Raw genomic sequence first — 22,680 nt, forward strand, 5'->3', positions numbered from 1 at the left:
TGGCTGATAATAGAAATTTTATCTCAGTGTCTGGTAAGTACTGTCTTCATTTTAGCTGCTTTACCACCTCCAAAATGAAAAATAGTTGTAGATGGTAGACAGGCTAGCCTTGAGAATTTTTTTTCCTTTGAAAATTAGATGTAAAAATTCAGGGTGTGGCTTCTATATCTGCATGCAGCTTATACACATGAAAATATGGTATTCAAAACATTTGTAAAAAAAGCAGGTTGTTCAAATAGTTCAAAAAATGAAATCACATAAGTATTCAGACATTTTCAATAAGCATTTTATTTAATAAAAGAAATGAAAATAATGGGACATCTAATACTTCATTAGATAGATACCCTTTAGTTAAAATTATACTTTTCATGTACTTTGGCATGGATTTAACTAATTTTTTTTTTTTTTAATAACAGTGGTTTTCAAACTATGTGCCATGGCCTCTTCACAGGGATACTATGAAATACTGTAAAAGCTTCATAATTAACTGAACCAAGACATCTGGCCTAACTAAAACAAAAAACAAAATGAGAAGTTAAAAATATCTAGTTTTATTTTGTGTGATTTGTTTTCATTTGACCCTGTATAAAAGTAAAGTCACCAGCATAGAATATTCTAGTGAATGCAAGCCGGCAATGGTGACTTTCTCGAACGCGGCATATCATCCTGCTATACATCACGGCAATCTAACCTGAGAACATATACAAAGCTAGAATGACATTTTCCACACTGTTCATGGCTCATTCTGTAAAAAGCTACCAATAACTTGTCAACCAATAATGTCAAACTAATATGCCTTATCAAATAACTTTAGAAACCAATATTTGTTGCTAAAGTTAGCTCACTGTGGCATTTAATTTGGGTTACCTGCTCCAACTTTCAGAGGTTTTTTTTTTTTTTTTTTTACCCAGAACTGAAAATCCACCATTTCATTTCATGTGGTAAATTTTGTAAAATCTTGTACATTTAAAGCAAGTTAAAAAAAAAAAAAAAAAAAAAAAAAAACTGTGTGAGAATGCAGAAGCCAAACACTCATTTTTGTTGTACCACAGCAGAGCACAATGGCTTTTCGTGTAATGTTTTATTATGTACCTTTGAATTGTGACAAAGAAAATTTTATTTTCCTTAAAGAGGAAAGATGCAGAAGATTTTGCTGATGCCTGTTTTTTTTTAATAAAACTGGCATATTTATGCAACATTTTTTAAAAGCTTAATTTCCTTATCTCTCTCTCTGCAGGAAAAAAACAAGCAACTTTAAAAGTCAACAGAAAAAATATCAACTTATATTTAAAAAAAAAAAAAAAAAAAAAAAAAAACTCAAACTAGAAGAAAATTTAGGTTTGATCCAAGAAAAGATATTTTTTTAATATTGCAACAATTTTCGACATCAAATAAACTTGTTCTTTCTCAAGATATAAAAATCATAATTGAAGGGAGCTTATGACAGCTAATTATCTGGCTCATGGAATCAAGATCCAATTAACATTAGTGCTCCATCTGAATTTATTTCTGTAGAAGAAGAGAATCGTATCGGCTTACCTCAAAATAACAGTTTGAAAGCAAAATTTGCCAGCATGGAATTGACAAACTTTCAGATTTCAATAAAAAATGAATATCGCCTTTTAAGTGATAAAGCTCAGTGGATTTTAATTCCATTTTCAATGTTGTATTTCTACAAAGCTGAATTTTCAGTGGTCACTGTAATTAAAAGCAAATATAGATCAAAAATCAATGTGGAAAATGAAATGGGGATGGCTGTGTCCAGCTCAACTCCATGAATTTAGAAAATATACAGTGATTTGCAAGCTCATCCATTACATTAATTATTACTTTAATTACCACAGAATAAAAAATTAAAGAATGAAGACACATGAGTTTTATTTACTTTTATTTTTACTTAAGACCATTGAAAATTTTAATTGGAAAAAGATGACACGACTCCAAAAAAATTTGGGAACCACTGAGTAAGAATGCTTCATTCCTCATTAAAAATTGCTTTGACAGAGTTTCTGAAGAAATGTCAGAATATAAGTCTAAAAAAATGTCAAGGAGTTTTGATAACTTCAGGACATTTGTATATTAATCAGAAGCAAACATTTAGGGCTGTATGTTTAGGATCGTTATCCTAATAGAATTTGCACTAACTAATACATTCTGCATTCCAAATTTTCTTGCAGAAGATTTCAGGTTTTCACTTCGAATATTTATATATTTATACTGTTCCAATTTATTTACTACAAAAACTAAATTTCTCATTTCAGAGGCAGTGAAATATATAGAGGCAGTGAACCATAATGCTTTGCCCTTCACGATTAGCAGTAATCAATGTTTTTTTTTTTTTTTTAAATTTAATTCTTAATTTGTCTTTTGCCTCATATAAATTTATCCATTTGCCCAAATGCATTAAATTTTATTTTGTCTGCAAATACAACATTATTTGAAGATGAAAAATCTTTCCTTACAATGAATTTTGTGAATAAGTCATACTCTCTCTCATTTCCTTATTGACAAAGAATTCTCTTGCTGATTGCCCATTGTATCCATGTGTTCCAATGATTCTTCTGAAGAGTTTCAGGGAACTCTTACTGCAAGTTATTCCTCTAAATTCATTGCAAGTTTTGAAGTACTAATTTTTTGGGTTTTGTTGGTTTTTCATAGAATTAATCTCTGATTGTTTCATATTAGTTAGGAAAGCGGTTCACACATTAGTACATTTTGAACAGTTCCACGCAATTTCCATCACTTTAATACATAAAAAATAGTTGAATGCTTTGCATAAAAAATTTTGAATACTTAAATACTTTTATGATCTTTAAAATCATGAATAGTTAAATTTCGAACCGAAATTGTCTGTTATTTGCAGCATTTACTATGTTCACTTCAATATGAAACACTTTGATAAATAAGTAATAATTTCGAAATGTAGATAATTCTTGTGATATATTTTTATTTAATACAAAAATATACAAGAAGAAACACTGTCTTCCAAAACATCTCAATAAAATTTTTGAGTGCCCTAATTATTATGCGAGTTACTGATTATAACACTTTTACAAAAAATTACTTAATGCAAAAAAAAAAAAAAAAATTAGTTTGTAGCAAGCATGTCTTAAAATAGAGAAAAATAAACATATTAGAAAAAATTCAGAGTCTATGTTTGAATATTTAGTAGAAGATCTGTACATATAAATTTCAAAAATATGAGTGTCTGAAAATAAATATGAGCCACTATGTATATATATCCATCATTATGTACACCTTGCATAAAAAATAGGGGACAGTTCTACATCTCTCTTTCTACTGGACTGATTGTCAAAATTTAACTTCCATTTTCTATGTCTCGAAAGCACAACTTAGGATAAATATTAGATTTATATATACCATTGTTCTAACACAAATATTTTGACACAAAATCGGACTTTTTCTGAAAGAACATGCCAATTTTTATCTTGGCAGCTTTTTTCTTTTTTTCAGTTTGCACCATGAATACACATGGCGAACTTCTTAATTTATAGCAACCTATTTTCCTTTCCTTTTTTTCAATGTACATGAGCAGAAAAAGGTCATCATTCATACTTTTAAATAAATTTAATAAAGTGCATACACCACATTTGGCCTTATTATCACTTATAACAAATTGGCCAAATTTCAAAATGCGCCAATACATAAATTCATGCATAATTGAAGAAATTTTAAATTAAAAAACTCCAACTTTTTGCAGGTATGCTTAGAAATAATCTACTTTACTATGATGGTAAACATTTTATAAGTTATAATTCAAATTTTCTTTTTGAAAATTTTATAAAAATCATTTTAAAATACAAATTTTAAAAATAAATCATAAAAAATGGGGAATTTTATTTGGAATGAAACTAAATTTTGAAAGTGAAAGGAAGAATCAAATAAATTTAATAGAAAAGAGATATTAATAAATAAATATATGTCAAATTCAATTAACATGGAGAAGCTGAAATTTTGAGAGCTAATTTTTTAAAAACTACTCTGCGATTTTTACAAAACTTGGCACTTTGGCATAATTTGAGTCGCAGAATCAATATATGGAACAAAATTGGTATGTTATTCCAGAAAAAGTTGAATTTTGTGTCAAAATACCTGTGTTAGAATAATAATATATATAAACCTAATATATATCGTAAGTCACACTTTTGAGATATGGAAAACACAAGTTAAGTTTCGCCAATCAATCCAGTAGAAATGTCTTGTCTTTTTTTTTTTTTTTTTTTTTTTTAATGCAAGGTGTACGTATATCATTATTATGCAAATATATATATCATTATGTGTATTTATATTATTTTATAAATAAAATTTTTAAAATACCAGAGTTTCAGCTTGTTGAACCAAGAAAAATCCTTTCTCCAATTCAGGATTGCTAGTTATTATATCTCCTAAAAAAAAAAAAAAAAAGAAAGAAAGACTAAAATGTGCAAATCATTTAAAATAACTTAGAAATAAAGAATAAAAAATTGAAGACTACTTTTTAAATAGATTTTTATTTATGCAATAATAAATAGAAGATAACTCAGCAATTTTAAGTTAGTCTACAGTTGCAAGTTCCACATAGTTTAGTATTCTTATTCAAGATAAATAGTAGGTTTTGACACTAAAATCACTTCAAAAAATGAAATTTCCATAATTTAAACATATAGTAATTCATGTATTAAGCAAGTTGCCCATGTATATATTTTTTCTTTTTTTACACAGAAGATAAATTACATTTCAGTATAACTAGTATCCTTTTTTTTTTTATTTTGAACTATGAATTTAAAGCATTATTCTGAGAAGGAATCAGTGGCCTCCACCAGCCTAGCAAAGTGATTTACAGAAAAAAAGGCTGTGATCCACATTTTATTGGAAAATGATGAAGGAATAAAATTTTGTTTCCATTTCAAATAATACTAGATAACTATTTGTAGAAAAGTACAAGTACAGAATAATTTGAATCATACTTTTTTTTTTTTAAGTTGAAAAGTCCATAAAAAAAAAAAAAAAAAAAAAAAAAAAAAGAGGTCCATGACATATGCTTATCGATTTTTGCACACAAAGAATATAGTCTACAATATTTTTGTTACAGTATTATTACCATATTAGCACATTCTCATCTTTGAAAATAAGAAAATTAAAAACTATTTAATTAGTGATACTTGATTATTTGGCAGATAACATGAATCATCTATACCATGTTAATACTCCTTTCAAGGAATACATATATATAGCTAATATTTAATATCAAATTTAACACTGGATTCCTGAAACATTTTCCACAAATACTGATATGTTTCATGTTTGAAAGTCAAATACTACTACAGCTTCATTTATACCACATTTACTTAAAATAATTTGAAAGGGCTTAGTAACCAATCCTCCTGAAACTTAATAGAATGTATGCAATTTTTATTCTTTTTAGTTATATATTATTTATAAATTTGAATATTTCTAATTAAATGCCATATTCCCAGAAAAAGAAATTTTCATACACTATTTTCTTCTGTAAAATTAAGTTTTGTGACATGTGTTCCTTTATCTAAATCCCTTCACAATTTAGTAACAAAATAATTTTATTTTAACAGAATATCCATAAAGCATATTACGGAAATGATTTCAAAATAAAACCACATACTAATTTTGATACCTCTAGACACCTACCAAGATTAGAAGATAACTGGTGTGTCGATGAATCTTGGTCCTTTGAATCCTTTTTAATCAAATTCTTCAATTCTTCAGCTCGACTGACATATTCTAATAGCTTAAAGAAAAATTAAATCACCTTGAAAATGTAAATTAAACAGGGATCATATGTTTTTCTTTAAATGGAAATTAAGAACTTTTAAGTACCTTTAAGGATCATCAACAAAAAAATTTAAAGATCTATCAGCAAACAGAACTGACTAAATAAAATTAGATATGAAACCACCTTCTCTTTCACAACAGCATTTTAAGAAAAAAAAAAAAAAAAAAAAAAACAGAAATATGACACATACCGTCATTATTGTTAAACAAATTCTAATATTTAACGCAAAAAATTTAATAAAACCAACTCTCTAAAATTATGCCAAAAAGTTTCCAAATAGTTAATATTTAATAACAGGGATAATATTTTGAACACTTATATTTTACACTTGTACTGGCAGAAAAAATTACAGAAACAACCATAAAAAAAATCATATGTTAATCCTACTAAGTGAAGTCGAATAAAAGGTGATTGGTTGGTAGTTCAAGATGAATGCTGAGATTCGCCTTCACTACACTGAAACGTGCAAAATTTTTGCCTCCATTCTTTTGGCATGTGTGTGGAAAGAAATGCACAATGGTGCTTTAAATTGAAATTTCAAAGATTGCATGAGTAGTTAAATAAAAGTTTTGTACATAGAAAGTGAAATATGGCTTTGCAAAGGCCATATTGGACTGTGAAATATGGATTATGAAAAATAGTGTGCCATTAGGAGAATAAGAGCAGGATAAATACTGATACACATCTATATGGGTATATGAGTAGTTCAAAGCATCATGTTAAAAATCTGGAAAACATAGTGATGTATGCAAACAAACAGCTCAAAAATGAAAATGTGCTAAAACAAACAGGCCATTTAGATGATTTGGTAACAATTTCTGAAAGAAATAGACAGATGGCTTTGAAGACGCTGCAAGAGAGTTCCCTGCATCCGAAAGAAATTGGCTATTCGAATAAACCAAGAACAACAGATTGCATGAAAAGGAGCTGTACACAAGGAAATTCAATGCCTATGTTCCACTAACTCAAACTGCAAAATGTGCCCAGTTACAATAGTGCAGAGATCACCATGATAGGAGAACCAGAGACTGAAGCTGAGTTCTGTTTCCAAATGTCTCTCATTTTTACCTGAAGAGAGATTCCAAATGTGTTGTAATCTGGACAAAGCAAAATATATGCAATATACTTGAAAACAATGATCAAAGCCATCAATACAAAGGTGGTGGAATCATACTTAATGGCCACACTAATCTACAAACTATGAATGCTGAACTATACAGAGATGAAGTTCTTGATTCTTGTATATCAAGGGTTTTAGTTGGTAATAATTAATTGGTAATTACTTCCTCTTAAAGGATGATAATCTTATGCCCCTTATACAGCACAAATGACAAATTATCTTGAGAGTGAAAGAATCCAACACATGGACTGACCTATATATTCTTCAGATTTAAATCAAAGACAGCATGCATGGAATGTACTAAGATACTGACTTGCATCACTGCAGCCTGCACCAAGCATTATCCTGGAACTTTCAAGGCATTATTCATCATGAATAATTTTTTTTTTTTTTTTTTTTTTTTTTTTTTTTTTTTTTTTTTTACCACAGGAACTCCAGGACAATCTAATGCCTAGCATAGATAATTGCTGTAATTTTTGCATTTTACTCAGGAGTGACACCTCCTTCTCTTCCTCTTTTTTTTTTTTTTTTTTTTTTTTTAAATAATCTCTAAAATGTGATAACAAAGAACTTTTTCCTACCTCGTTTTATATTGCTTTTTCTAGACTCTCATTGATTTTTATTATTATTTTTTTTTTAACAGAAATAGAAAATTCTGAATTTCAAAGATATGTTAGATACGACAAAATAAAGATCTTGCGCAAGGTCCATATTCTTAGCAACAAAGTTATTCACGTCGCATGAATTTTTATAATTATTCCTTTAATCCCTCCCCAGTGTAGTTCCACATATCTTAAAGAAGATTTATAAGGTCACAATTAAAAAGTTCTTTTCTTTTTAAAAATATTCGTTAAAAACATCATTATTCAAATCACAATCTAATGAACTTTCATGGTTTAAAATAACAGAAAATTATATATATAACTTATTACACAGGTTTTTTTTAAAAGACATTATAAAAACCGTACATTAAAAGATGAAAAAGCTGTATAACACTATAAAATACTTATGTCAGTTTAACCTGAAAGTTTTTAGGATATTTTCACTTGTTTATTTCTTTACCTTTATACTTTCCTAAATCCATTTATTCTAATAAATGAATCAATGTTCTTATTAGTTTTGAAGTTCATTTATTCTAATAAATGAATCAATGTCCTCGTTAGTTTCTGAACCATCTTCAAAAATGTCTGCTAATTTGTTAATATTCAAATAAAGAAAAAATTTCTTTTCGCTTTATGTAATAATTTTTTCCTCAATAGTTTGTCTCTTCACCTTTCAATTTTCAGATTCAATTAAAAATTTTATAGCTCTAACAAATTGCACGTATCTAGAATAGGTGCATGAAGATGCTAATCTTACTTCTTTAATAATTTCAGTGTTGAGAACAACTCCAGAAAACTTTACGAAATGATACAATACATGTTCAAATATACAAGATAAATCTTTTTAATAATCAATTTTCAATATCTTTATTAAAAGAGAAATTTTTTTCTACAGATGTCTGTCCATTTGACAAAAATAGAACCACTTTTGCAAGCTTCCATACTTTTGAATAGGAAAAAAAAACTTAAAATTAGGCATGAATGTTGTCATTTTACCTAATTTTAAGTAAAAAAGGTATTTTCTAACTATTAAAGCCTCCATTACTTAAACAGCATTATAAGCCTACTTGTTAGTAAATTGTGCTAAAGCTGCAAATCTAACTCAGAGTTCTTGCCAAACTGTGGGCAAACAATTGGCAGTCTTAGCCAGAATCACTTTTAATCCATTGAACATGAGAAGAGTTCTGAATAAGGTGGCCGAAAAACATAAAATAAAAAAGTACTTCCATAGAAAATTGAAGATAACTTAGTATTTGTTGCTTTTCTCAACAATTCTTTAACAAATATCATGACAAACCTATCATAATCTTGCAGTACATTGGATTAAACCTTTGAGGTTCGATGAATATTTTTTTTTTTTTTTTTGAAAAAATAACTTTTTGTGGAGCAATTCATAATGACAGAGATGAAGCTGTACTCTCCGACGTTAATTCACCCCTCCTCACCCCGGCTAACTGTGATTGGACTTGATCCAAAAAAAAAAAAAAGGAAGGAGAAACATTCTCTCCTTGTATGACTCACTTCTCGCGTTATGCAATGGGCAGTAAACAACGCTTGTAATCATCACTATATTTTTTTTCTTCTAATACCTAATAAATTTGTTATTTTGTGTTTGCTAATATAATGATCGTGTTCCTTACATCGGCAGCTTGGATTACTCTTTATTAAGATAAAAACTTTAATTCTGTTTTATTCATCTGCTCGTCTCGATTTAGCGAAGTTGTAACAGTAAAGAAAAATGAACCATGAATACCTTCAACAAAAGATTATGAGACCGAAAATATGTTTACTTCAACTAAACGCATAAAATATATCGAGATAAGCCATTAAGAATAAAAAACAGAAAAGATACTTTACCATAAATTATCGCTGGACAATCCGAAAAAGGAAAAGCCAAGCCTGTCTTCAAAAACGAAACAAAACTGCATAGTTGCGTACTGCGCATTTGAAATACAGAAGCAGAAATGGCTACTAGCTGTGAAAATAAATATTCGATCATGAAACTAAACAATAACAACTATCAAGTATGGAAATACAAACTTGAAATGATCCTGAAAAAGGAAAATTTATGGGATTTAATAGCAGATGATACACCAAAAGAAATAAACGTCAAATGGAGAAAACGAGATGAACAAGCACAAGCTACCATTAGTTTACTCATAGAAGACAACCAAATCGTACACATAAGAAATAAAACGACAGCCAAAGAAATATGGAATGAATTAAAGAAAATACATGAAAGAAAGAATCTTTCCAGTAAACTTTACCTTCTGAGAAAGCTGTATACGTTAAAAGCAGAAAACAAATACAAACTCAAAGAACACGTCAACAAGATGCTCGAAATCGTAGACGAACTGCAAGGAATCGGTGAAGAAATAAATGACAGTCACATTGCAGCGCTCTTACTAAGCGGCTTACCAAAAAGCTATGAAAATCTCATTACAGCTTTAGAAGCACGCCCAGAAGAAGAACTAACGCTGGAATACGTAAAAACGAAACTCATCGACGAATGCTTGAGAAGAAAAGAAGGCATGCGAACAGAAGAAATAACCGCCTTCAAAACGAATTTTAGCACAAAATTCAAGCATTTAAATCAACGAAGATGCAATTATTGCAAAAAAAATAGGACACTTAGAAAAAGAGTGCAGATTCTTAAATAACAACAAAGAAAAAGATAAAAATGAAAGTAATTCATTTTTTCAAGAATGAAAAGCAAACAAATAAAGGAAACTATGGAAATAAACAGAAAACGAAAATTGCTGTAAATGAGGATACACATGAAGATGAAAACGAAAATAAGAATCATGAGAAGACTGAGAATTACACGTTCGAAGTCACCAGAGAAAGAAAATCTCAAAACTCAAACTGGTCAGTTGACTCAGGTGCTACTTGTCATATGACCGATAACATAAACTTTTTCACCAAATTGGATAGAAGCAAAACTGAGCAGATAACAATTGCTAACGGCATGCAGATGAAGTCCGAAGGTATAGGAGAAGGATACTTATACTGTACAGACGACGAAGATAACGAAATAGAAGTGAGACTTGTAGATGTTCTGTACGTTCCTGACCTAGAAGGAGGATTGATATCCGTAAGAAAAATTACAAAGAAAGGATTCACAGTTGAATTTGAAGAAGATATTTGCAGAATAAAGAAGAAAAATAAAACCATAGGAATTGCTAAAGCAGAAGGAAATTTATATACCGTAGTTGAATCGCAAATTAGAAAAGCCAAAATTGCGACTGCAGAAAGAAGAGGAAATAGTATAGATCTTTGGCATAGAAGGCTAGGACACAGAAATTATGAAGCAATCAAGAGGCTAAAGAATGATGACCTGGCAACCGGAATAAGAATTGACGGAGAAGCCAAAAAGGAAAGAGAATGCGAATGCTGTATCAGAGGAAAAATGACTGAATTGCCGTATCCCAAGCTAAACAACTATAGAGCAAAATCAGTTTTAGACTTGATACATTCAGATATTTGTGGACCAATCGGTAAAACATCACTAGGAGGAAAGAAATACTTCATAACATTCATCGACGATTATTCAAGATACACAACGATCTATCTGCTAGCTACAAAAGATGAAGCTATCTCCAAATTAAAACAATTTGTAACCATGACGAAGAAAAAATTTGGAAAGAAGCCAAAAGTCTTAAGAACAGACAATGGAGGAGAATATACAAGCAAAGAGATTGAAGACTATCTAAAGGAAGAGGGAATTGAACATCAAACCTCCGTAGCATATTCACTGCAACAGAACGGTAGAGCAGAAAGAAAAAATCGATACTTAATGGAAATGACAAGATGCCTGCTACTTGATTCAGGACTCAAAAGAGAATTTTGGGGTGAAGCCGTAATGACAGCCACCTACCTACAAAACAGGCTACCATCAAGATCAGTTGAAAAAACACCGTATGAACTATGGAATAATAAGAAGCCGAACCTAAGCCATATCAGAGTTTTCGGCAGCACAGCTTATTGTCGAGTTCCAAAGCAGAAAAGAAGCAAACTAGACGAAAGAGCAGAAAAAGGAATTCTTGTTGGATATAATGACCGTACTAAAGGATACAGAATTTACATGCCACATGCAAACCACGTCATGATCAGAAGAAGCATAATATTCGATGAAAACAAAAAACAAGAAATGCCTCGTCAATTAAATGATCAGCATGAGGAAATAGAATGGCCTTTTAAAGAAAATAAATTGACAGAACCACGTCCAAATGCTATTACAGAAGAAGTAATTGAAACAGAAGAAATTCCCCTATTACCGAGAAGATCCCACAGAACAACTAAAGGAATCCCACCAAACAGATTCTCATACATGGCTAAGAATGACGAAATCAAAGTTCCTAAAGACTGGGAAGAACTGCAAACTTTTCCTACCAAAGAAAAGGAACTGTGGTTAAAAGCTACGAAAAAAGAAATAGAAGCACTGAAGAGGAACAAAACATGGGAACTAGTCGATCTTCCAAAAGGAAAGAAAGCAATTGGAAACAAATGGACATTTAAAACAAAATCCGACGCTTCAGGAAATATTATCAGATATAAAGCTCGTTTAGTAGCTAAAGGATATTGCCAAAAATTTGGGCATGACTACGACGAAACATTCGCACCAGTCGTAAAGTATACAACAATAAGGACTATTTTGGCAATAGCAGCTCAAAAGAAGATGCACGTAAATCGCTTCGATGTAAAGACAGCTTTTCTATATGGAAATCTGAAAGAAGATATATATATGAAGCAACCAGAAGGCTACATCTCCGCTTCAGAAGCAAATAAAGTCTGTAAACTGAATAAAAGTATATAAGGATTAAAACAGGCAGCCAGAAACTGGAATCACAAGATAGCTGAAATTCTGTGCAAACAAGGATATGTTCAAGGAAAGGCTGATCCATGTTCCTTCACACTAATCGAGAAAAACGCAAGAACTTACATAATCGTTTACGTTGATGACATATTAGTCGCGAGCGACAAGTGTGAATCAATTCAAGAAGTTGAACGAATTCTCAAAGAATATTTCGACATTCGAAATCTTGGAGAAGTGTCTACATATCTAGGAATTGAAATTGAAAGAGAAAAAGATGGAAGCTTTAAACTTCATCAAGCTAACACGATTAATAGTATGATCGAAAAATTCGACGGAGAGTCACCAAAAAAACTAAGCTATACACCCATGACTACGAATTTTACGAAGAACCAAAACAACCAAGATGATGTTTTTCCCGATAATCGGAAGTATAGGAAAGCAGTGGGAGCACGTTTATATTTAGCAACAGTATCAAGACCTGACATTGCAAATTCTGTTGGAATACTTAGCAGAAAAGTAGAAAATCCATCAACATCGGACTGGAACGGTATCATTAAAATCATACGATATTTGAGAGCGACAATTAATTACAAATTACATCTAAAATCCAATGGTGCACCAGTCATCAAAGCCTACAGTGACGCTGATTGGGCAGGAGATACCTCTGACAGAAAATCCACATCCGGATATATATTTCAAATAGGAAACAGTAAGGTATCATGGGGAAGCAAGAAACAAAACTGTATCGCCCTATCTTCGACAGAAGCTGAATACATCGCTCTAGCTTTAACATTGCAGGAGCTACAATGGATTAGCCAACTGATGGGAGATTTAGGTTTCGCTCAACAGGAAGCTAACATTGTATTCGAGGACAATATATCATGCATAAATCTTTCCCGAAAAGAGAAAGGAAGCAGTTACACCAAACACATCGATGTGAAATATCACTATGTATGTGATCTACAAAATCAAGGGATTGTTAAATTAATACACTGCAACAGTAAAATGATGTATGCAGACATGTTCACGAAACCTTTGCCCAGACAACAGCTGGAATTTTTATTAAAAGGAATCGGCCTTACTTCGGACAAAACAGCTCATCGAGTGGGAGATTGTGGAGCAATTCATAATGACAGCGATGAATCTGTACACTCTGACGTTAATATTCACCATCCCTCACCCCCGCTAACTGTGATTGGACTTGATCCAAAAAAAAAAAAAAAAAAAAAGGAAGGAGAAACATTTTCTCCTTGTATGACTCACTTCTCGTGTTATGCAACGGACAGTAAACAACGCTTGTAATCATCACTATATTTTTTTTCTTCTAATACCTAATAAATTTGTTATTTTGTGTTTGCTAATATAATGATCGTGTTCCTTACATCGGCAGCTTGGATTACACTTTATTAAGGTAAGCACTTTAATTCTGTTTTATTCATCTGCTCGTCTCGATTTAGCAAAGTTGTAACAGTAAACAAAAATGAACCACGAATACCTTCAACACTTTTTACATAGATAATTAGCCCCTAATACAATGTTATTTCATGCAAAAAAAAAAAAAAAAAAAAAAAGGTAAACCTTTAAGGTAATTCAAGATGTGGTGGGATACCGCTTGTCCCACCGTGCATCCAGAGCAGTAAATTCTCCTATCATGCTTGTCTAAAGTGCTAGTTTTAGCAACCAAATGAAAATGCAAGATATAAAAAACGTTTTTGAATAATTATCTAGAAAATATTGATCATATTCGAAAAAAAAAGTACTTAAAAAATTACATAATTTTATAAAAAATAGCTCTCTGTACGACTTTTTAGATATTTTTTTATGATTTCATAATAGATTTGAAACAGAGAAGATTTTCACTCCAGTACTTTATTTGCTACAGGTTTGAAAAGGAAGATATTTAGAAGGCCTTTATGTTTATTTACATTTCACCTCTCTTTCCTGTGCTTAGGATATTTTTCTATGGTGAATCACACTCGCATATCCATTCAATATTCAATGACATTTCATGTTACAGAGTTATATTTTCATTTCTTTTGAAAAAAATATTAAATATTTTTCAAGTTTTAACATTATTGCAATTTATTAAAAAATATAAATGTGCATTATCAACATATAAAACGAACATACTTGAATTTAAAAATATTTGAACGGTGCTGCCATCTAGTAGTAGCAATTCCTACATGGGCAGTGGGACATATACAGTCCCCCCTTTTAATTTCAACCATTCTTGATTAATATATATGAATTCAAATAATAATATTTATTAGAAAAGGAAGCTTTCACATAAAAATATTCATTCTAACACCAAGAGTTGTTGTTCAGACACTTTAAATTGCATTAGAAATTAAGAAAAAAAAACTGCTTCAAAATTTGACCTGCAAAGAATTTTTATTTTACATTATTTCCATGAATGAATACTAGTGATGCCATCTGTTATACATTTACAGAACTAAAAGGTGTAATTGTACTATGTATTTTAAATGGAATTTTGCAGCTTTCATCTGGGAAATAAAAACTGATAAAAAAGGTGGGATACCCGTCAAAGGGTTAATACTAGGAATACATTTTTCATTTCATAACAGATTTTCTAGCCATTAAAATAACTGCCAAATTCACAAAAGTAAAAATCAGAAGATTTTTTAAAAGCAAAGCAAAAAAATCAAAAATCAAAAAATGATTTTGAAAGTTAATACATAACTGAATTATTTATTTTAAGCTTAAACGCATAATTGAATATTTAAAAGTTTACATATAATTGAAAGTTAGCACATTACTGAATATTTTGAAAATCTGTAAAAGAATTATAGATGTAAAAACAGTTATGATACAAAATTAGATAATGTTTTAAATAGCTACAGTAGCATTCTTACTTTTGCCAACAAATAATTCAGAACCTCTGTTTTATAACATTTATTACGTTGCTTAAAGTTCAGATTCAAGATATTCAAAAATCATCAAAATGAAAGGTAAAAACTGTTTAAAACATAACAGATAGATATAAAAATATTTCATTTTAATAATTTTCTTTTCAAACATTTAATTTAAATATATTATTGCAATTTTAATTATATCATAACATCATTACATTCGTTAAAAAAAAAGTCACAAAATTTGCAAATCACTGAATTAAAAGATTTTAGGCAAACTGATTTTAAAATTGTCAAAATACTGATAAATCCCCAAACTTTATAAAGTACACCAAAGAATTTATACCACAGAAATGCCAAAAGGTTATTTTTTGTTAAAATGTAGAGAATGAATTTAAGATAGTGACCAGAATTTCTAACCTTTAAATATAAATCTCCAAATTGCCACAGTTTTTAGTCAGTTCCGAAAAATATTGCAAAGTTCATAAAAAAAGTAATTTTGGATGTAAGATTTAAAAACTAAAGCAGTTTTCATAAAAACAAAAAAATCATGAAAGTATGGAGATATTAATTAATAAAGAGTCTATAAATCTTGCTAGAACCTACAGTCCAATAAAGAATTGTCAATCAGAGTTGTCAACATTTTTTTTTCAATTTTTTTATCTGACTGGTCATTTTTACCCCAAAAGAATGTCCCCATTATTCCTAGCAGCTTTGGAGAAAAAGCAGCTCTTTGCAAAAATAGGTAGATTTAAATTATTAGTTTATTCTAATAACAGCAGTTTTTTTTTCTTTTCTTTTTTTTTTTTTTCCAGAACATCCTTCTCCTTTTTGAGGGCTCTATTCATGTCTTTCATTATACCCTCTTTGATTATTATTGATTTTGAAAACTCTTGATGGTAATGAGTGGAAGCCTGACCTTCATAAAATTTAACTTTTGATTTTCCTGAAAGCACATGTTTGCCACAGTATGTCAAAACATTTTTGTAATATAGAAATTCAAGAACTATAGCTGAATATTCTCTGAATTTTAGATCACGCTCAGGGATGAATTAGGCTTATTGTCTCACTAACATAATGTCAAACATAAGATAGGCTATCCAATAGGGGTATAATGCTCATTATGCAAGCCACAACTGTATATGCTATTTTATGTATAGTTGCAGAAATACATTTCATATCTAGAAAGAGGGAAAAAGTACTATTAAATTATAATTTTATTATGTAAGTTTTGTTCTTACATAAAGGCACTGACAATTTATTATGCATTGACAGTTTATGACTACACCTTTCAGTTATACATAAGCAAGTAAGACTTGACTAAACTATGAACAGAAATTTAACATACTTTAGTTCTAAGAGCCCGTTTTTTCTCTCGATCCTTTTCACCTGTAAAATATTTGATATTTAAGCAAAACTGCTCCAAGAACATATTAATTTCACTTGCAATTTTTAAAATTTAACAAATTCACAGAATTTATTGTAGAATCAATAATAAACTTCCACAAATTAAAGACTGAAAGTTATCATCACATACACATTATTGTACACATTTCATTAATATTCTCTACATCTCACATATTTGAAAATGCTTTTAATGGATATTTTTCAAATCTTTGATGATGGCTTTAACCCTTGAAAATGCATTTAACCTTTGAGTAAATAAACAAACAGCAAAGCAAAATATGAATAAAAGAAACTGCTTAGAAATTTGTATGTATTAAATTATGCTCCTGAATATAGCTTATGTTAAATAACTGGATTGAATTAATAGGAACTAGATATTAATTTTAAAAAAACATTTAAAACATTTATAAATAACTGGTTCAGAATGTTCACTCTCATAAAAAATCCGGTACTTAACGTATTAACGCAACCAGGCCAAAATTCGCATAAATCGCCAAATTTGGCGACCCTACTTATGGCAACCCTACGTGTTATACATAGTTTTGTAAAAAGAATTTATTTGTAAAAAGAAAAAATAACACTGGGCGTGTAATACCACAGCAATGGGTTTTCGGCGGAATTTGCTGAGAAAAGCAAGAGACTTTTTTGGTTACTGTACCTAACAGAAGCGCCGTTACCCTCATGGAAAAAATTTGCGAAAATATCAAGGAAGGAAGCATCATTTACTCAGATTGCTGGAAAGGATACAATACAAGTGAGTTCAAAAATGATGGATTTCTGCATGGAACTGTTAATCACAAATATAACTTTGTGGATCCCAACACGGGCGTTCACACACAACATGTAGAGCGCATGTGGGGCTCAGCCAAATGGCACAACAAAAAACAGAGAGGAACAGCCCGTCATCATCTTGACTCATACCTTATCAAATTTATATGGCGCCAAGCTCAAGCTGTTAATGGCGAAGACGGTTTTCAATCAGTGCTAAAAGCAATAGCCAAAAGATTTCCGCCGAAAAAATAATTCTGCAACTTATTCAAATTCGAAACCAGAAGGGTTTAATTGCTATTTTATATTTTAAAACAAAATAATATAAAAAACTGTATTAAAAATTATCTGTAATTAATAAATGTACATTTTCTTTCTATTGATACTTTTTTACTCAAACTTACAAATCGCGCCAACCTGGTTGCGATAATACGTAAATACCAAAATCCAAAGTTTAAACCTATAGTGAAAGTTACAATTCCTAAAATTCTCAAAACATTTAAGAGATAATCAATTACATATGTTTTATTATGTTTTACTATAATTTTAAAATTTATGTACATATTAAGATGAATCAGGGGCGTAGCTAGAGTTTCCAGCACCCGGGGACAACTGAAGAATTCGCACCCCTTTCTGTGCGCCAAGAATGGAAAACATTTCATTAAAAAATTTTGTAGCATCAATTTGGCGCCCCTTGAATGCTGCACCTGGGGACAGATGTCCCCCCTTGCCCCACCCTAGCTATGCCACTGAGATGAATTGCAGAAGTTTGTTATGAAATTGTTATAAACTCATAATCAATATTCATTATGCATTAGTAATTCAACGATGAGGGAAAAAAGATAAATTTACTGTAAACATGTGGAACAAGGTACTCTAATGCTTCACTGTAAAATTTTATTGCTTTGTCAAATTTGCCTGCAGCATCTGCTTCAACAGCCTGTTGAACAAGATTCACCTAAAAAATAAAACTACTGTTATTATATCTTAGTATGCTCATTACATTTCAGTTCTTTACACTTGTTTCACTTTATGAATTCTAGCCACCCCTATCAACATAAGGTGGTTGGTACAGGCTAATTGGCTAATACACCATTCTTGATTAACAATTATAAATTTAGCCAATATAATACTTAAACCCCACCAATGGACCTGAATTGGAATCCTAGATAAGGCATGGACTTTTATAACCATACAGCATCTTTGCAACATGAGGTAAAAACATATTTTAAATGTCCACATTTTGCAAAGATGCTGCTGTCATAAATTTGCACGTATTATCTGTGGTTTAAAGCCTGACCTATCAATGCATTAGCCAGCATTTACCATCAAGACAGCTATTCTATGCCCCGAGAGTCACCTTCAGTTTGTTGGTAACCAGACATCGCTACTAGTGGAAACCAGCTTTATACAACATTGCATATTTTGCAAGTACAAAACTGGTAGAAAATGCAGGAAAAATGGTTGGCATTTTATCAATCAGATTTGTACAGTAAGAAGTTGATACCAGATCTGTATGCATTTTTTCCACTAATTTTTTCATATTTAAACGAAAAATATAGTTGCAGATTACTAAATCAGAATCGAATTTATCAAAAACATGACAATGCATTCCCTCTTCTTGAAAATGTTTGTACTGCATACTTCAGACTGAGAAAATTTGTCATAATAATATGTGCTGAGCTGAGAGAGTATTTGGAGCCACATTAAGTAAATACGACTATACTGAAAGAAACATAAGCTCTTTATATGTTTTCTGAAATGAAATACAGTCAAAAGTCTTTAATCCGGAATGATCTATAATCCGGACTTCAAAGCTACAAACTTTCTGCGCATGCACATATGCATTTACGCATGCGCATAATATGTTTACGCATGCGCGTTTAATGTATAACGGACAGTATAAGCTAAGCTAAAATTATCTAATTATATATTTCAGTTAATGTTGCAGATTGCGTTGTTCCTTAATCTTCCAATTGGATCTGGCTTATTATTTTTTGCAGACTGTTAAAACAATTTTATAAAAGTAAGCTTGAACTTTCGATTATGTCAAAAAGAATTTCCGATTTTGGAGCTGCCAAAGGATCTACAAAGCAAAAGCATGTTTCGATGTCCATCAAACAAAAAGTGGAATCACTGCAAAAAATGGATAAAGGCATATCCTTTATTTCTCTAATCATTCCGAAACCTGTTTAACAATTTTACGCTGCTCTGCGGGGCGGGGGGAAACGTCGTGGCACGCAATGAACTGGAGATTGATCTGTCAGCACTATCCTTATCTTCAGGGCAGATGTTTTTATTTTATTCGGCTTATAATTCCTTACTAAATGTAGTATTTCATCTCGATGTACTCCATCTTTGATATGATTTAAATCAAATTCCTCGTCATTATAAATATCACGAATACGCATTGAATAATTTTCTGGTTGCAATTTTCTAATTTCGACTATGCATAATGTATGCTTTACGCATGTGCGCGTTGAAAGAAATGTTTAATAATGTAAACAAATAAATATTAAGCTTTTTTTTTTTTTGTAAATTTTGATGCCCTTTAGAGTTATTTTATTTCATAAATTATGGTTTCATATTTTTAATTTTATAATTTCTGCATGCCATCTTACCAGATTTAAACAGATGATCTATAATCCGGAAAAACCGATAATCCGGAATCGCTGAAGTCCCGACGAGTCTGGATTAAAGACTTTTGACTGTATATATATATTTCCCTTTACGGTGTAAGAGATTATATTTTTCCAATTTTCTGTAAAATATTTTTACATATATTTTCATCAATTAATAATACACAGACATCCACGAAGAGTAACTAATTTATGAGCAACAAAGATTAAGTTACTTTTAAAATATAAATGTTGAATTACCTTATGAAGAATACAGTGAAATCAATAAGTAATATCCGAACTTTTCCATTTTGCCGCGCAGACAATAAAATCGCCGAAAATGGTACAACCAATGCGAAATGGAATATTCTAGTTGGTAACCTTTTATGCCTCATTTTTAAAACAAGTCGCAGCCATTTCTTATCAGATTGATTGTTTTTTTCAATACTGGCATACAATTACATAAAAGTTTTATCAAATAATTCTATTTTATGCCGTAAGGCCACTCGTGGTAATTAACACGAATAATTATTAATAAGGATGCAATTAAACTGCTCACCTGAAGGCGAAAATATAGAAAAGGCAAAGTCAAGGGTTAAATCCATCAATTCTAATTAGAATGCACTAGCGAAGTGAAGCACTGAGGTTTTACATAATTTCTGAGAAAGCTATTCGTACGAACTAAAATAATTCTTGCATTTAAACTTGTATTCCAAATTAAGATTTAATTTGGAATTTATGTAGATAATTACTGAATTAGATTTTTGTAGCATAGTTTACGTGAGACATCTTAGAGTCATGTCGTATGAACCGACGAATCAGGATGTTGTACCATGAATGCATAGTAAATTCTTAAATTAATGTCTTTTTACAAATTTATTGTCTTTATTTATTGGCTTTTTACAAAATTTTAAATGATATTAAAATGCTTCAAAATAAAAAATTCTTAGAACTAAACATTTATTAACATTTTTTATGTGTATACTGTGTGTTGTCACCAATAAAGTCTGCTTAGCAAGATTTGCTTCGGCGAAAGAGAAAAGTACAGTAATATCTTTCATTATTAAGCAAAATTCACACTACTGCAATACACACACACACACACACACACATATAATATAAATTTTTTATAACTATTACGATACTTTTACAAATTATTTTTATTTGTATTCTTAGTACAATTTAAAACTATTTATCAATAGCTAATAGTATGTTTTGTTTCAAATAAAATATTGATGCCACCAGTTTAAATTAAAAAGCTCTTTATAATTTTTACCGGGGGGGAGGGTTAACTATGAAAATAAATGGTCACTGTATCTTTTAAACAGATTCATTATTTATTACTAGTAAATTATTAAATGATTAAATTTTTTGACAGTGAGAGAGGCAAGAGTTTTAAAAACTGATAATGAACATTTGACATATAATTAACGAGACCTATTAATACTAATGAATTATAGAAATATCAGTAAATTTCAAACTTTGCTACTTGACTGAAATGATATTTGCCTACAAAATACTTTTATACATAATTTATAACTGTGCAACTTACTGTTAGGAGCTAAGAATTTTTAACAAGATGATACTATATTGCTATTATTATATTGTAGTGTAACAATATTATAAGACTGAGGGTTTTTTCATGAAATAATACTTTTTTATCTATCAGTATTAAAAAAATATTAATTGTTTGTCTGAAAACTATATATGTATAAGAATTAAGTGTTTATAGTATACTAGTCATTAATTTTACATTGTAAAAGAGATGCTGTTTGTTATTACAATTTTCTATTATAGTGTTAGATATATTCATATAGATATGCATTTTAATATGATATATTAATTTTATATGACATTTTAATACATCAAAATGATAAAATGTGGGTTGTGCATTTATCCTGTTTTACAAAAGGGCTGATTATCTGATACTCTGTAACATGTTTTAACTCCTACTGATAATTTCATAAAGCTTATTCAAACACATAAAATGCCATGTAAATGAATAATCATAAAAATGTTGTTTTAAGTAAATATATTTATCTGATAATAAATAATTCAAACAGGAAACAGAAAAATTTCATTGTCAAGACTCGAACCACAGATCTTCCAGTTGCCAGTGGAATATTCTAACCATTTACTCCACGTGAGCATGCATGGCAGAATTTGATAATCTTTATATTTTCCTTATTTAAAGGGTGACTGGGAAAACACATTAGCTCTATTCGACCAAATCGGACTCATATTTTAGTTTGGGTAGCACCCGATAATTATAATATTAAGCATAATTTTTGATATATCCGTAATATGAGAAATCAATGAGTTTATGCTGGAATTAAAACCTCAGATCTTCCAGATGTCAGCTGGATAGGATAACTACTTATATCATACATAGAGGAATAGAATAATTCTTTGGAACTATTAATATAAAAGATCACATGAAAAATATATTGTACAAAAAATTTCTTTGAAGTAACTCATATATAAATTAAACTTAAAATTCATAGGATTTCTTCAATCCTGTACACTTATAAATATATCAAACAATGCCAGATTAATGTATCATAATTGCTAATTTTATATACCATTTCATAAGTAATACACAATTGCCATAATTTCAGGTAGTTTATGCCTTACAGTTTTTTGCTTGTGGATCATATCAGTATTTCCATA

At 30.1% G+C, this 22,680-nt stretch overlaps 1 protein-coding gene across 2 annotated transcripts in view; it reads right to left on the reverse strand.

The window, feature by feature from the left end:
- Window positions 1-22,680, reverse strand: part of Aduk (unc-51 like kinase 3 homolog Aduk) — a 68,291-nt gene that overhangs the window by 12,409 nt on the left and 33,202 nt on the right. For both annotated transcript variants that reach the window (XM_085814757.1, XM_085814755.1), the window contains 4 exons: window positions 18,245-18,350; window positions 16,566-16,606; window positions 5,665-5,764; window positions 4,339-4,406 (listed from right to left, as the gene is read on the reverse strand). In XM_085814757.1, coding sequence (XP_085670883.1) covers window positions 4,339-4,406; window positions 5,665-5,764; window positions 16,566-16,606; window positions 18,245-18,350 — 315 coding nt within the window. The remainder of the gene's footprint in view (window positions 1-4,338; window positions 4,407-5,664; window positions 5,765-16,565; window positions 16,607-18,244; window positions 18,351-22,680) is intronic.

The sequence above is a fragment of the Stegodyphus dumicola genome, chromosome 4 (assembly GCF_044657685.1).
Source record: "Stegodyphus dumicola isolate Sdum_Otavi_A_Nest chromosome 4, ASM4465768v1".
NCBI lineage: Eukaryota > Metazoa > Arthropoda > Arachnida > Araneae > Eresidae > Stegodyphus > Stegodyphus dumicola.